The sequence below is a fragment of the Alexandromys fortis genome, unplaced genomic scaffold, assembly GCF_014885135.2.
Source record: "Alexandromys fortis isolate MF-2015 unplaced genomic scaffold, M_Fortis_MF-2015_v1.1 scaffold_21, whole genome shotgun sequence".
Lineage (NCBI taxonomy): Eukaryota > Metazoa > Chordata > Mammalia > Rodentia > Cricetidae > Alexandromys > Alexandromys fortis.
The window spans coordinates 2,505,455-2,522,002 of record NW_026067905.1 but is presented as its reverse complement, the minus strand read 5'-3'; the positions used below and the strand labels follow the sequence as shown (position 1 = coordinate 2,522,002).

The 16,548-nt window shown below is 39.2% G+C and overlaps 1 protein-coding gene and 1 long non-coding RNA gene across 8 annotated transcripts in view; one reads left to right on the top strand and one right to left on the bottom strand.

Moving 5' to 3' along the window:
* Positions 1 to 9,162, top strand: part of Slco1c1 (solute carrier organic anion transporter family member 1C1) — a 48,803-nt gene extending 39,641 nt beyond the window's left edge. For 4 of the 6 annotated variants that reach the window (XM_050135401.1, XM_050135402.1, XM_050135400.1 and 1 more), the window contains 3 exons: positions 842 to 906; positions 3,773 to 3,890; positions 5,771 to 9,158. In XM_050135401.1, the coding sequence (XP_049991358.1) occupies positions 842 to 906; positions 3,773 to 3,890; positions 5,771 to 5,993 (406 nt within the window). In that variant the 3' untranslated portion in view covers positions 5,994 to 9,158. Of the gene's footprint in view, positions 1 to 841; positions 907 to 3,772; positions 3,891 to 5,770 lie in introns of all 6 variants that reach the window. The other 2 variants (XM_050135406.1, XM_050135404.1) reach the window with 2 other exon arrangements.
* The window catches only part of LOC126497398 (uncharacterized), a 37,694-nt gene that overhangs the window by 11,338 nt on the left and 9,808 nt on the right, over positions 1 to 16,548 (bottom strand). The window contains exons 1-2 of one of the 2 annotated variants that reach the window (XR_007590600.1): positions 15,586 to 15,703; positions 8,539 to 8,607 (exon numbers count right to left, since the gene is read on the bottom strand). This is a non-coding gene — a long non-coding RNA (uncharacterized lncRNA). Of the gene's footprint in view, positions 1 to 8,538; positions 8,608 to 15,585; positions 15,704 to 16,548 lie in introns of those variants that run through there. The other variant, XR_007590599.1, reaches the window with a different exon arrangement.

Here is a 16,548-nt window from a genome sequence, read left to right as displayed (position 1 = left end):
GAAGGTTTGTGGTAAACACCATGTGGGGCTTCTGATGTTGGAGGCAGTATTAATAACACAGGTAAAATGTACCTTTCATTAAATATGCTTTCATCAAATGTATGTAATAAACAATTAAAGGTATGTTTAATAACACAGTGTTTTAAATTGATCATTTTGATCTATAGGCTATTATATTTTACATATTCTAAGACTGGAATTTTCCATGATAAGTATTATTTTTTTATCATTTGAAGATTCTTATCTATGAATATTATGTGAATGACATAAAACAATTTAGGACCCTAAAATATGCACTCCTTTGCATGTTTTAATTAGAATATATGTTTTAAAGAATGATTTAAATAGAAATTAAGCATTGATTTCTGGTATAAATCATATATTTAAAAATGGGGGAATTTTAAATTTTATGTCACTCTTTAAATGAAATTAATGTAATTAAAGAAAATGAATAATGATTAGATAATCCTGACCAGATTAAAGACTGTATGAAAAGCTGTGTGTGTGTACAAACGAACATGTTTGCATGTGTATAGGACACACCTGTGTGGGTGTGCACTCATGAGCAAGCCCCAGATTGATGTCGGCAACCTCCTCAAGCGCTCTTCCAGTGCTCTTCTGCCTTATTCACTGAAGCAGCATCTCCCAGGCAGAACTTGTCAGTGTTGCTAGCTCTGATGATTCCCTGTCTCTGCTTTTGAGGCAAAAAGAACAGGCCCACTCAGTATTTATGTGGGTTCTGAAGGTCTGAAATTCTGGTTTCATGGTTGTATGGCAAGTGCTTCGACCACTGAGAAGTCTCTCAGGCCGTATTTTCTAACTGATGCTTCTCCTATTTTAGGTGCATTCAACCACATCTTAAGTCTTTTGCTCTGGGAATCTACACCTTAGCCGTGAGAGTTCTTGGTAAGTATAATAAAATGGATCATTTTTTTTCTTCTCTTTCTAAAACATTGTGTGTGTGTGTGTGTGTGTGTGTGTGTGTGTGTGTGCTGGTTTATTGTCAGGGGCCCCAGAAGTGTCATGGATGGCAGGGAAATAATCTGTGAAAGGTGAAGAATGAAGCTCAGATCAGCATCATTTTAGCAGCCTCTGGGTCAAAACTTCCAGAATCTGACCTTGTGGTTTATTTTACTTACACATTTAAGCACAGTAAAACTTGGGGGTGGGGAAACTGCCACAGTTATCACAACAAAAGCTTTAGTGATGACTACGTTGAAACTCCCTTGCAAATGAACAAAGCACCTGTGACCTTTTAATAAGAATGAGTTCTGTTGGCTGATAAACAGCACTCAGGGTAAGGGCCTACAGAGAAGGGATTGGTAATAGCATAAGGATAGATTCTATTGATGGAGGATGCAAAGTACATTGGCCTTCTTTCATAAGGAAGGTTTCCATTCACTGATAGACAAAACTCAGGATTGGGACCTAAACAATGCTCAGGATTTGGGGGGCATTAAGGATGGTTGGCTTCATAGAATAGCAAAAAGATTACCAGGAAATCATTTGCATTTACCTGATTGTTTTTTATAGACAGTCAATAAAATATTTCAGGTGAGAACTATGTACGTGACATTGTGTGTCATTTTGCCCTTTCTGTTGTGAAGACCTGACTTTAGTGTACACTATCACTGAATAATGTTCTCTTTTTAAATATGAGGGCCCTAACCCTCATCCCTCATGAGAGATTTGTCAATAAAAAGTGACCTGTGAGATCATGTCATTATTTCACTTTTGGCATATGTTTTGCCTGAAGCTGATATGACTATAAATGATTCTAATTTAAATCAATTACATTACAACTATTCATAAAACTTCAATAGATTTTAAGCAGGCTGTATTTCAAAAATAATTTCTGTTAATTATCAAAGGCCTGATTTTCTTGATGGTATCATAAATGCTTTAGGATGACTGTAGTAAGAGTACACTATTTTGTGGAACTATATGCTGTGGTTTGAATATGAAATAATATGCCCCACAGGTTTCATTTGTTGGAGTGTGCACCAGATTGCAAGCTGGTGTCACCATTTGGAAGGTTGAGGTATCTTTAGGAGGTGAGACCTAGCTGGAGGTGGAAATCTCTGATAGGGGAGGGGTGAGACTTGAGGTCTGTAACTTGGCAACTTCTAACTGTAGTTTTCCATGCTTCCTGCTCTGTCCATTTACCAAGCATGCCCCTGCTGCATGGGCCAAGCATTTTGGCATGCTTTCCCTACCATGGTTTATTCAAATACCTTGAACTACGTGCTCAAAATAAACCCTTCCTTTGTTAGCTGTGAAAATGTTGGAGACTCATAAACAACAGAAGCAATGGTGCAAAAAGGATGGCCATCTTTTTGCAATACATAAAAAGAAATGAAGCTGTAAACGCCTTTTAATCCTGTCATTATGCTTGTGTTAAAACTTGAGTGTGAGAGTTTACCTTTTCTTCATAGGATTGTGCCCTCACTAATCAGTTACTGAGAAATGATGAGCATTGTAGCATGAATAAGAAAGGAACTGCCTGTGCCTGCATAGTTTGGATTTAGCATAAAACACAATTAAACAAACAAGCTGTTCTGAGAACATTACAGGTTGGTGAAAGGGACTGAGCTGTGTGCTAGTGAGCAAAATTAATACATTTTAGGCCATTGGAATGGCCCTTTCTGAAGGGAATTATTTGGACTGAGATACAACAGGTATGTGAGCATTAAAAAGAGGGAGGTAGGGAGGCAGAGAGGTAGGGTGGTGGTGCAAATCTTTAATCCCAGCACTTGAGAGGCAGAGGCAGGCAGATCTCTGTGATTTGGAGGCCAACATGGTCTACAGAATGAGTTTTATGACAGGTTCCAAAGGTACACAGAGAAACCCTGTCACAAAAAAAAAAGAAAGAAAAAAAGAAATGAAAAGTAAATTTAAATTTATTTAAGACAAAGAAAGCTACTCAGGGTATTAGGCAAGAGGACAGAGCATTTTGAGCATTGAAAGACATTCAATAGTCATGCCTTTAATCCCAGCACTCAGGAGGCAGAAGGAACTGTATCTCTATAAGTTTTAGAACAGCCTGGTCTGTAAGACCTAGTTCCAGGACAGCTAGGGCTGTTATGGAGAAACCCCATTTCAAAACAAACAAAAAAACAAACAAACAAAAACCAAACAAGAAAGACATTCAATAAATCTAGGATCCAAAATATAGTGTTTGGTCTTGGAACAAATACCTTGGGAAATTATCTGTGTGGTTACTTGCATAGTAAATAGGTCATAGAGTGATAAGGAAATTGGCCAAAAAGAACCCTTAGCTGTTGCTTTTATTTGTGGTGGAGTTTCTGGGAATTGAACCTAGGGCTCTAAAGTATGCTAGGCAAATTCTTTATCAGTGAACTGTACACATATCCTTGCTAGGCTTTACCTTGGAGCAGTAGAGGGAGGAGAGTATATGAGATGTGCCAGGACTTGGGATGTATTAAATCTGAGAGAATGGCTCAAAGATGACATCCACGCTCACAGCCCTGGCCACTTGGTGATTCAGCTTAGGGAGAAGTTCACATTGATAAGTGTTTACATTGAGTGTGGTGTGCCAGGAGCTGTACACCTGGACTTAAGCTAACGAGAGTTTTTGCATGAGTCCGGAGCTTGTGACCAAGCACTGAGCCATATAGAAGTCTCTCAAAGAGGTCTCAGTGAGTAACTATGGCTTTTCGTCTCCCAAACAGTGATTCCTGGGCTCAAGGTAAGTAGTTCTGGGTTAACATTCATGACAAAACTTAGATGCAATTATTTGTGTTTCTTACAGCAGGAATTCCAGCTCCTGTGTATTTTGGTGTTTTGATTGACACTTCATGCCTCAAATGGGGATTTAAGAAATGTGGAAGCCAAGGCTCCTGCAGATTATACGATTCTCACGCTTTCAGGTACAATGTCAATCCAGTCCCAGATTCCGGTGCTACTGCATTACATCCTATGCAACATCCTTGTCATGTAGAATTTCTTATGTGGTTTCCATGTTTCTAAGATAAATCAACAAAAAAACTGGGAACTGTTTCATGTACCAATTCTGTTATTTGCTATTTGACTTAAAAATATGTATTTCCCAGTGTTAATACTGAATTTCATTTAAATGTCATCATTATTTTGTACTTAATTTTTAAGTTATCATATGAAGTAATAGGATTCATGAATTTATATAATTATGATGCTCTCACACATATGTATCATTATACTTTGTTCTAATTTATCCCCCTTCCAAGTAATTATTTTTTTAATATGATGAAAATGAGTTAGATAAAATGCCTCACCCCTGCAATCCCAAAATTTAGGGGGCTAACAGAAGAGAACTAATGCTCACTTGAGGTCGACGTGGGCTGTATAATATGTCCTAGGCTAACCTGAAGCTACAGAGTAAGCATCCCTCACACACACACATACACACATACACCACATACATACACACATACCACACACACCACATACACTACACACACATACACACACAGCACACACACATACACACACAATGCACACACACAACACACAAACACACACATGTGCATGTATTTACATGAGCACACACATATGACAAATGATGGAAATTTCTAGAAAACAGTAACATTTTTAAAAGTTTGTGTACACTAATAGCAAGACATTTCCTGATACTCAGATGCATTTAAATGTAGGTCACATTCTGGGTTTAATTCTATTCTTTTTTAAACTGAGCCAAACTGTACCATTTGCGTCAGTGCTAATCCCCTGGGCAAGATCAGGATTTGGCTCTCAATCCGTCCGGCTCTTATTGCCAAGCTGATGTTCAATTATTCCAGTACTTGAAATGCATAAAAGTAAAAGGCTTCCTCTGTGTGGGTGAGTGTGTCTGGGGTGGAGAGTGTGGTTTTCTCACTACGGTATCGTTCAGTTCTGTTCATCAGACCTTTATTCTCCTTATTGCTGAAAGCCATACTCCAATGGCTTAAGAGCAGGGACTTCCTTTTCTTCAAAGGCTTACAAGCCAAACACTTTGTTTCAGAGAAGTAAAGCTCAGTCTCCAGCATCTAAGTTGAATTTGAATAACATGGGTTTAATAGGCTTTGATGGTATGTGTGAAGGGTTTTTGGTTCATGACCAGGGCCAGTTCAGGGGGTATGATTTGGCATATGCTCTCATTTGCTGTGGCTAAATATTCACTAATGTGCCAGTTGTGTGATGCAGGGACTGTGAGACTGTAAGAATATTTACCAAGTGACCAGGACAGAGCTGAAGCCTGTCTGTCTATGTTCTTCTGGTGTTACAAGGCTTCTCAGGGAAGAGAGTAAACTGAACATTACATTAATTTGCAGGTGGTTCTGCTCCACTATCAATTATGACCCCTTCTTCCAATTGCTTGCTGCAGCTTTTCTTTGGAATGTGTGGGAGGAATATTTGATGCAGGGTCACCACAAGACTCAATGAAACCTAGAAACTTTGGAAAGTGGAAGAGACATTTTAAAAATTATACTTAAGACAGCAATAGCCTAACTGGAACAGCCCTGAACAAGCAGGAAGATGGCTACCTAACTTCAGGGAATCCTCATACAGAAAGTGGAATTTATTATGTCATTTGCAGTAGCTAGGAATGAACAATGCTAAGAAATATGGCAGTGAGCTGCTGGTAGTTCACCAGTGTTCACAGCCACGGGTCTATGCCAGGAAATCTGTGTCCTTCGAGAGAGCCATCACCACACTGTTAGAAGCTTCAATTATGTTTTATTTCAAGCTGAGTAGCTGCAACAATTATAACTGAGATTCTTTCCTCTTTTAGACACATATACCTGGGACTAACCACCCTCCTTGGTACGGTGTCCATTTTCCTAAGCATGGCTGTGCTTTTTATTTTAAAGAAAAAGTACGTTTCAAAACACAGCTGCTCCATAGCCACAAGAGGCAAAGCAGTGGCATCTTCAAGCTTCAGGATGGAAGCACGTGCTGCTAGGGATCGTGGGCAACAGCCCAAGTACTGGCCCGGCAAGGAGACACGACTTTAGGAAAATCACAGAAAACGAACAAACATGGAGGTCATCTTATCCAATACACGAATGTTCTGCAAACAAATAAAATTATAAACAAAAGGGCTTCCCCATGTAACGTGTTTCTCCTTTCAAAAGTGTGTCTGCTTTTCTTTTGTTTTTTTACTCTAAGCTATAGATGGTAGACCTTAATAAATATCACTAAACATAGAGATGAAAAAACCTTTAACTTATTTATACATTCCTTTTAATTATGTTTCATTTGTGCTTCATCTGTGTGGTGTCCGTTGATATGTAAGATGTATTCCTGGGGGTGGGTGTCTCTCGTGTCAGATTATGACATGTCCTCGCTAAACTGAGTCACTTGTCCAGAATACACTGAGTCGTTCCTAAGGAGAGCGCTTGGTTCTAGATCCTTCTTGGAATGCAGCAGTTGATACAGAAATGGTTCATGACAGAGTGGCCTTGAAAGGCTATTTTAAGTTATTAGTTCCCCCACTAATTGTTTACATCTGTTCATTGTGACATTAGAAGCATCCATGGTCATATTGTTGTTAATGTCACTGTGCCTTATTGTCTGTGCATTCAATGAATTAAAATATTTGAAAACAAATGCTGCCCATATTTCCGTGTAGACAGTCAACTCTCTACTTTATACACAAGGTGTGGTCATAAATATATTTAAAAGTTAAGTTTGGGGGGGTGTGGACCTGGGAGGACTGGGAAGTGATGTGATCAGGATGTATTATGTGAATTCCCAAATAATCAATAAAAATACTACGTTGGAAAAATATAATATCACAGATACTACAAAATGCTTATATATCTGTGGTACTATGTATTACTGTGTAGCGTATCTAAGGTATATAATGTTTATGTATACTATACATGTACTATATAGTTTATCTGTACTTTATATATAAAGCAGGGATTTAGACTCTCCAAAGGCTCATTTTCCCCCTGTTGAGGTTGTAGCCTCTAGATGCCATTTGTTTTTCCTGGTTAGTCTTTTGTCACCTTGATACAAGCTAGTGTCATTTGGAAAGGGAGACTCTCAATTGAGGAAATTCCCCCATAATACTGGCCTATAGGCAAGTCTGACAAGCATTTTCCTGATTACTGATTAATTGACCTCCTGGGCTGGTGGTCCTGCATTAAATAGGAAGGCAGGCTCAGCAAGCCATGAGGAACAAGTCAGTAAACAGCGCCCCTCCATGGCCTCTACTTCAGTTCTTGCCTCCAAGTTCCTACTTTGAGCTCCCACAGTGATGGGAGTTATAAGGTAAAATAAACCCTTTCCTCCACAAGAAAGTTAAGTTTCTGGAAACCATTAATAACTGTGGTTGTTATTCCTAGAAAGTAAATGGATTAAGTGGTATTAAGGCTGGGTGTGGTGTCTTAGATGTCTAGTGGCCACTTACCAGACAAGTCAGAAAGATTCCACCAGGTAACTCTCTGGTACTCTTCACTGGAAACCTTCAGTTCCTCTCCCCTGGCATTTTGATACTCCCCTGACTGCATTCTAATCTTCAAACCATTACCACCATTTTTCTGCCTCTATCACCAGTTTAAACATAGTTCTGATCCCTCTAAGGAAAACAGAGATAAACCAGAGAACCCCGTATAGAGGCATTGTACCGAGAAGTCAATAGTCTTCAGTAAGTCCTGGAAAGTCCAAAGACCAGGGGAATCTCAGTGTGAGTTAGACAGTACATACAGTGCCTTGGATGCAAAGGGCAGGACACTTACATACCAAAGCCGCATAAGGAATCCATCACCATGATACATCACTCATACTAAAACCTGATTCATCTACACAGCACTAATGATACTAAAATCTCCATTTAGGAAAGGGTATGGCAAAGCTGAGAGAGGTTACACAAATTGTTCATCAATGGAGAAGCACAGTCAAAATAAAATTCAGGTCTACATGAAATCAACTTTCCACCATATAAGCCTAACACAAAACTGTGTTCTAGGACAGATGCCCCAGTCATTTGTAATGTCTCAGAATTGCTTTATTTTATGTGTTTTCATTGATTCAGTCCTCATCTATGCCTGTATATTCCAATATCATAAGATAATTAGCACACAGTGGATTTCATTAGTATATTGGTTTTTGTTTTGTTTTGTTTTCCCCAAGTACTATATCTTGTGTTCAGAATAGTAGACTTTCAATAGATAGACCCAAAGCATGCTGGGTAAACTTAAGCCCAGTGATCAGGGAAGGGCTTTAGAGACTTATCCTTTAAATACAATTCTTTATAAGAAAAAATCTTAAGCTTGCTTGATTTGTTGGGTCAAAGGCATGCATTGGGAACCATGTGAGGGTGAAAGGACAGTTTAGGATAGGTGATTCTCTTTTTACAGCATGTGGGTCCCAGAATGAAACTTGGGTCATCAGGCTTGGCAGCACTGAACCATCCCACTGGCTTCTGACACACAACTTGAAGTAACCTTTAGACAAAAAGGAAACATGAACAGGACACTCCCAAGAAACCCATGTGTTTGAGTAGAAGTCTGGCAGGAAGGCACCAGTTAAATTCATGTTTGCTTTACTCACACAGCAAAAGAATCTAATGGTCCAAATATGGTTTTTGACTGTCCTTCATTATCTTTTTACATATCAGTTCTGAAAAAAAAAAGAATGGGAAAAGATGTAAGGATTGGGAATGAGGAAGAGATATGTCCTTTAAAACACAGCAATGTTGGATCGTGAGAGGCAGTTCAGCAGGTACTACACTTGATGCTTTTTTGAGGAACCAGGTTTGGTTCCCAGTCCCCATAACTGGGAGCTCACAGACCCCTGTAACTCCAGCTGTAGAGTAATCTCATGTCCTCTTCTGAACTTAGCAGGCACCCATACCTATGCATGCATATGCATACATGGACACACACACATATCTTTGTCATTTGATTGAAATTAGTAACAATTGTATGTTTTATATTTCTGCTGATTTTGAAAATGTAATGCATCTTTGTCCTGGTAAGCAGGTCTATGTGCATTAGGTCTCTGCCCTGCCAGCTCCTGAACAGGAGTCCATTTCACCATTGTCGCCATTTTCTGTATCCACCTGACCCATGTTAAAGGGTGCATGGGTTTGACTCAGTACCCTTCTCCAGCTTGTCTTAATACATTAAAGTAAAATTTAAATCTCTTACCCTAGCTTCCACATCCTTTTCATTGTTCAAAGCTTTCTGTAGCAACACCCTAACACATAACTTCTTTGCAGGTAAGTCACACAACAGAATTTTGATTGATTTACTTGTGAATGATTTGGAAAATAAAACCGTGTTTGAAAGAAAAACAACTCCAGACAACTAAGGAATGCTGAGAGCAGGAGAAATATCCTACATAATGAAAAGTTCAATTGATTTCCAAGTGCACAATACCAGATACTCACCCTTGAAATCATATGCATACAAGTAGCATTATACAGACTGAGCATGTTGTATTTATAAATTTGGAATATATATTATATTTATGTTTTCCAAATATACAAACAGTTAAAGGAATGGAGTTAATAAATGTGAGTGAAAACAAAGGGCCACATGAGAAGATTTGGAGAAAGGAGAAAATAAAGTAGTTATATTTAATTTCAAAAATAAATTATTTTATTAAAATGCTAACTAAAAAGAAGTAAGATTTTTGTGCGTAATCTTCAAATCAACAGGTAACAAAATTACATCTCTGGAACTTAGCTTTATGGCATAGAAAGGTATCATTGAGTGAGGAATGAATTTATTAGAAAAAATACAGATTTTTCTTTAAGTAAATTCACATGTAAGTGAGGTAAGAAGATATTATGTGCTATGAAAAGTATATTTTTTAAAACCAAACCCTGTTGTGAAATATTAGTTGAAGATGTGCTACAATCATTCATGCTGTGGAATATTTGTTTAATAATGTAAAGATGTATTCATCTGTTTACTTCTGTGAAGCTGTGTTACTTTGCCTGTCTAAAACACACCCAATTGGTCTAATAAAGAGCTAAATTGCCAATAGTTAGGCAGGAAAGAAACTAGCCGGGGCTGGCAAGCAGAAAAAAATAAGAGGAGAAATTTGAGAAGAGAAGATCAGGAAGCAAGAAAAAGGAGAAGGAGAGAAGACATCAGGAGCCAGTCACCCAGCTACACAGCAAGTCTTAGAGTATGAAGTAAAGAAAAATAGAGAGAGGTAAAAGTCCAGAGGCAAAAGGAAAAAGCCAGCTAGAAACAAGCCAAGCTAAGGCTGAGCATTCATAAGAAAGAATAAATCTCTATGTGATTATTTGGGAGCTGTGTGTTAGTCCCGCCACCACCAAAGTAAAAGAATATAAAACAAGCCCAACAATATTTTGACATTCCAACATTGACCCATATATCCATAGGGCTTGAAAAAGCTTAAAATTAAATAAAAAAAAATATGAAAACAGATTCTTTAAGAAATTCTGTCACACAGCAGGGCACTTAAACTACCTTTACATAATTAATAGAAGCAAAAACCTAAGTAAAAATGCCTGCCACAGATCAGAGCCCTGTGATTCCAGAGTTGTGGGGGTTGAGTGCAATTCCTGGTCAAAAGTACTTCCAACCAGGCCATAAGCTTTAGGCTTAACTCTCTTAAGCCTAGAAGCAATCCGAGCCAAATTATAGAGATGTACAAATGACCATGTTGTAGCTTAGCCATTTAAAGTTTGCTCACACAGTCAACAAAGACTAGAGATATGCAGTAAATGAGGTCCAGGCTGAAATACTGTAGGTAGGTTCCAGTATGTTTAACAATAGTGTAGGCTTAAGAAAAAAAGTGGGTACAGACAGTCATAGAAAGAAAGAAACGTTTACAAATGTAAAGTCTTTAAAGAGAGAGTAAAATTAATATAAAAGACAAAGGTCATGTAAGACGGGATATACACAGGGAGTTTGGGTGCTGTGAGTTATTGTGTTGATTTTGAACTTTTGATTGTTGATAAGCAAAGGACAGCTACTAAGAGACTTGGAATTGAAAGAGGGGCCATGGAAATAAACCAGCCTGGATATTTTAGGAAGGCTTTAACTTTAACGTGAAAGTCAAAAATGTATTTGTAAAATAGAACTTAAAAGATGCATTGATTTGGAGATGAGGTTTTGCTTTCATTCCCACTTGAGAGGTTCTGGATTCCTTAAAGATTGATATGAACCAGATTTGATTGGAGAAGACCTCCTGAATCTTGACAGATGATATATTTTAACAAAGCTTATAGTTAGTCTTCCCAGGACTTAACCATTATCTCAATTTTATCAGTGACCTTTGAAGATGCCTATGCCCACAGACAGCAGAAAGCAATCTGGAGAATATGACACTCATATTCCCAAGAAATGGGATGAATGGCCTTTGGTTATTTGGTAGATTGTGGATGCTTATTATCATTTAGGGGAATATAAGAATATAGGACAAAAAGATAACTATTTATCTTAGACATTTTGCATTGTGGTAGATTTTGGTGTATTGATACAATTTTAAAAAGCTCTCTTTGTTTCAATATAAATATATATATGTATATATACATATATATGTCTCTGCTTTTGTTTGTGTATTGTGATTATGCAGGTTATTTAAAAATGTAATATAATTAAGAAATGAGGTTAATAGCTAATCTATAATAATCACACTTGTAGCCATATTAGGTATGGTTTCAAGGTGAATATATATATTTTAGACTGATGATCTTAAAACACTTCAAAGACCTATAGAATATAGCATTTAAGATGTTTAATAACCTAAGATTTTTCATGACAATGAGTCACATCTGCTCCTGGCAGCACTAATTTACTTCAAAAAAGGATAATGGGGACTGAAGAAATTCCTTATGAAGTTTGCTTTCAGTGTGGCAAGGCTAGTGGTCGTTTGGGCAAGAAACTGCTCTTGAATTCTGACAATATGCTGTAAATACTGGATAAATATGGACAGAGGGAAAAGACTATTAAACTTTGCCAAAACAAGGTAGGGAAGTACTTCAAAATTCCTGCTTCATAGAAGAGTCTGCCAGATGTTCTAGACCTGTAGATTGAAAATTGATGCCCCGACATTGCGGAGGAACTTTGGGTGACTACCCAGGCAGTCAAATCTGTTGCTAGATAATATTACATTTTTCTGGGTTCTTTGAGGAAATTATAGACTGAATAGTTAAAGTCATAGTTTTCCTTAGTTATGATAGAAAGTGAATTAGTTATAAAACTTTGTAATCACTAAGATAAGATAGTGGAGTATTTTCTCTGGATTTGCTAAATACAAATGGACTGAATATTGTAAACGTAATTCTTACTTGATAACTGTTTTGTTGTATGTATGTAGTTTTGCTATGTTCAAGTTAAAATCTTTCATTTTTATTTAGGCAAAAAGAGGGAAATGTGGAATACTATTTACTTATTTTTTTATTAAAAATTTCTGCCTCCTCCCCACCTCCCATTTCACTCTCCCTCCCCCCACTCCTCTCACCCTCCCTCTCCAGTCCGAAGAGCAGTCAGGGTTCCCTGCCCTGTGGGAAGTCCAAGGTCCTCCCCCCTCCATCCAGGTCTAGGAAGGTGAGCATCCAAACAGGCTAGTCTGATCTCTTCTTAGTAACAATGTTCACTCTTCCATGTCTTCCTTTTTAACACTTTATTCTCTGAAAGCTCCACAACGTGCCAAGGGATGTCTATTCCTGAAGCACAATCAATAAAAACTCAGAAAGAGAAACTGGGGTTTAATCTGAAGATCCAAAAAGCAAAGCAGCCAGCCACTGGCTCTTATCTTGACCTCAGTTCAAATAGGTGATCCTTCCTCCAGGAGTCTCAGAATGACTTCTGTGTCTAAGAATTGTCTCCTCCCATTTTATAATCCTCTCTAGGGTTTGCATTAAAGGTGTACACCTCTGGGATTAAAGGCATGCACTACCTGGTTTCTATGGCAACTAGTGTGGCTACTTGGATTAAAGATGTGTGTCACCACTGCTGAGACTGTAAGGCTGACCAGTAGGACTTTTTTATTCTCTGATCTTCAGGCAAGCTTTATTTATTAAAATACAAATGAAATGCCACTACATATTTTCACTTTAGAAACCCAGGAATACACTGGGAACAAGTGGCTGACTGAATGAAACACCCAGGCTGGGAAAAGCTGGTCAGTGAGGAAAGCTCCAGGATCTGGGAGATATTTTCATTACTGAACCACCTGCCTTCTCTGAATAAAACTCACAGATGGAGGCTAGCCAGCTAACCCCAAAGTTTTGCAGGACTGGCTCTCCACAAAAAGAGTTCGTTTGGGTTTTATTAAAATTAATTGCTGAGGTAACCTGGGTGCCTGCACATTTGATCCTTTAGTGAGTGGCATTTTCCAGCATTCTGTCTCTGATCCAGAGACATCTCCAGCTTTAGTAATTCAGTCTTCCAGGCCAGGTCGGACTTGGAGTAAATACATCTTTGAAAATCCACACATGGATTTATTTCTGGCCTAAGGCTAATGCCACTGACAAGCACCTTGTCTCCTAAGCATGATGCAAAGAGTGTAGCTCTCTAACTCTAGGACAGACAGGGACTCAGGGCCTGACTCGTGCATGATTGCCTTGGTTCAGAAACACGTTTAAATAGAAGAGTGTTGGATTCCTGGCTGTTTGAAAGCAGGAGCTTGCTGTGGGTCTGCCAGTGAGGAGTGTTTACTGCTGTATGCGTTTTCTTCTGCATTTTCAGATGCAGCTGCTGGTGTTCTAATTCTGGAACTGGGTTTCCTGCGATCTGGCAAAAGGTTGGGTCTGAACTTCGCACCGTGTGCAAGAACTCCACTCAGGACACTGCCCCTTGACTTGTTGCTCTAATTAGAATATTTTGGAGTTCCTAGGAGTTGCCAAACTACTCGAGGACTCTGAGAACTGTAAATTCACCCTCATTCTGAGGATTTTCCTAACTTGCACTATTTTCACATATCTTCCCAGCTTGCAAATTCAAAGGACCTTCAGTCACTGGTGCTTTCTGCAGAGAAAGCATAGAGTTTTTTTTTTTTTTCATTTTTTCCCCAGTGCCCTGAATCTGCAATAAAATTCTCTAGTTTTCAACTCTGCTGGTTTGTCTCATTCCCACTAGATAGTGAATTTCCATCTCATGCTACTCTACATGAACGTAGACAGCAATGAAAGAAAATGACTTTTTTTGTTCTTAGAGTGCCACCTAGTGTACGGTATCTTTCTGATTTTAGGGTAACAGGGTTCCAAATATTGACAATCACTATGTAGGAAACACTAAATGTAGCCTCTGTTCTGTCATCATGTTTGTTGATTCTTGTGGTTAGGTATATGCATAATTACTGTACATATTACTCACCAGGCTGCTGTGGCCCACAGAGGTTATGCAATTACATGTAACCGCAGACATGGAATTCAGTTTCCACGTTGTATGACATTTCCTGGTAAGGCATGAACAAATGTTCATGATCCAGATAGGTCACCAACAACAGAGTAAAGGAATGATATATTTGGTATGGGCAGACACTGGCAAATTGGAAGTGGGAGACATTATGTGGAAATTTTCTAACAACTGAGTTACAGAAGGCTTTCAGACCAGTATAATAATTGTATATGTCATAATTTACAACATAGCCTCCTAAAAGGTAAATGCCCAGTTTGTTGACAGTTTCAGAGGTTCAGCCCATTATCATCATGATGGAAAGCATGGCAGCATGCACTCAGATCTGGTATTGCAGTAGCAGCTGAGAGTCTTGTAGGAAGTCGACTGAGCCATTTGGAGGTATCCTGAGACACTGGGAGGTAAATGTCCAAGCTCGCCCCCACAGAGACATATTTCCTCCAACAAGGCCACACCCACTCCAATAAAGCCACACCTCCTAATAGTTCCACTCTCCATGAGATTATGGGGGCCAACTCCACAGAGGGCCTCAAGTCACCTAAAAGGCAGTGGCAGTACAAAAGTCCACTAATGTCATTTAGAAAAATACCAGGCTGGATAAAGCAACCATTGGAATGAGTTAAGGCTGTAGTGGCATTTCAATTGTGCTTTAATAAATAAAGCCCACCTGAAGATCTGAGCATTAAACTGCCCCACTGGTCAGCCTTACAGGCCAGGTAATGGTAACACATACCTGTAATCCCAGTAGCCACACTAGTTGCCACAGAAACCAGGTAATGCATGTCTTAAATCCCAGGCCAAGAGAGGATTATAAGATGAGAAGAAACAGCTCTCAACACACAGTCTCATTCTGAGATTCCTGGAGGCAGGATCACCATTTTTGACTAAGGTTGAGGTAAGAGTTACTGGCTGTTTTGCTTTTCAGATCTTCTCTTTGAGTTGTTATTAATTGTGTATCATAAGGGTTATGTGACTGAGGATCATAAATAAGCCCTCCCCATTCCATGTATGTATTGGATTGAGGAGTGGGTCTCCAGGCCCCTGTGGGGACATCCCATATCAGAAGGCTATAGTAATAAGAGCGGCGGGGCTGCGACCCCAGCACCCCAGCCGCCTGCTAGCTTATGCCCCGAAATAACAACACACAAACTGTATTCATTTAAACACTGCTTGGCCCATTAGCTCTAGCCCTTACTGGCTAATTCTGATATCCCGATCAACCCATCTCTAATAAACTGTGTAGCACCAGTCTTACCGGGAAAGATTCAGCATGTCTGACCTGGCGGCTTGCTTCATCGCATGCGTCTGCCCAGGAGAGGGGAGCATGGCCTCTGTCTGAGGCGTCTGCCCCAGAGAGGAGAGCTATCCAGTCTGAGCTCACTTCCTCTTCCTCCCAGCATTCTGTTCTGTTTACTCCACCCACCTATGTTCTAACCAATAAAATGGGCCAAGGCAGTTTCTTTATTAGCCAATGACCTTCCTCCATCAGAAGGCTCCTGATACTTAAGGAGGATGTGAGAGCCTACAGAGCCTGGAAGCCTAAAGAACTGACAGAGGCTAAGAAACCACACCACCTTGACAACTACCAGTAGGCCGGAAAGCCAAAAGAAGATGAGAAACTGGAGACCTCGGAGTCTGAAAACCTACATTGCTGAGAAAGTTGGTCATGGGTCTAATAGCTCACAAGGTCAAGGAGTCTAGATGACACATGACACCTAACAAACTATAGACCATTTTGTAGAGTATTGTTCTCTGTACCTTTACTATGGATTATGAGCTAAGACAGCATCCCTATAAAGTACTAGTTATCTAAAAGGCATGGTGTCTTAGTTACTTTTCTATTGCCATGGAAAAACACCATAACAAAGGCAACTAACAAAACATTTAATGTGTGACTTACAGTTTCAAAGGGTTAGAGTCTGTGACCATTGCATCAAGGAACATGGCACAAGAGCAATAGCTGAGAGCTTACATCCTATTCACAAGTACCAGGCAGAGAGCTAACAGAAAAGGCCGTGAGTTCAGCAAAATGTCTAGAATGTTCAGCCAGATGTCCAGGAAACCTAAAATTAAATGATGTGATCTGTTTTATGGTTATTTTAGAAGAGCGCCACTTTTTTTTTTCTTTTTTTTTATTGAAAAAAAAATTTCCGCCTCCCATTTCCCTCCCCGTCTCTCTTTTCCCTCCCCCTCCTCCCTGTCTTCTCCCCCTCCTCCC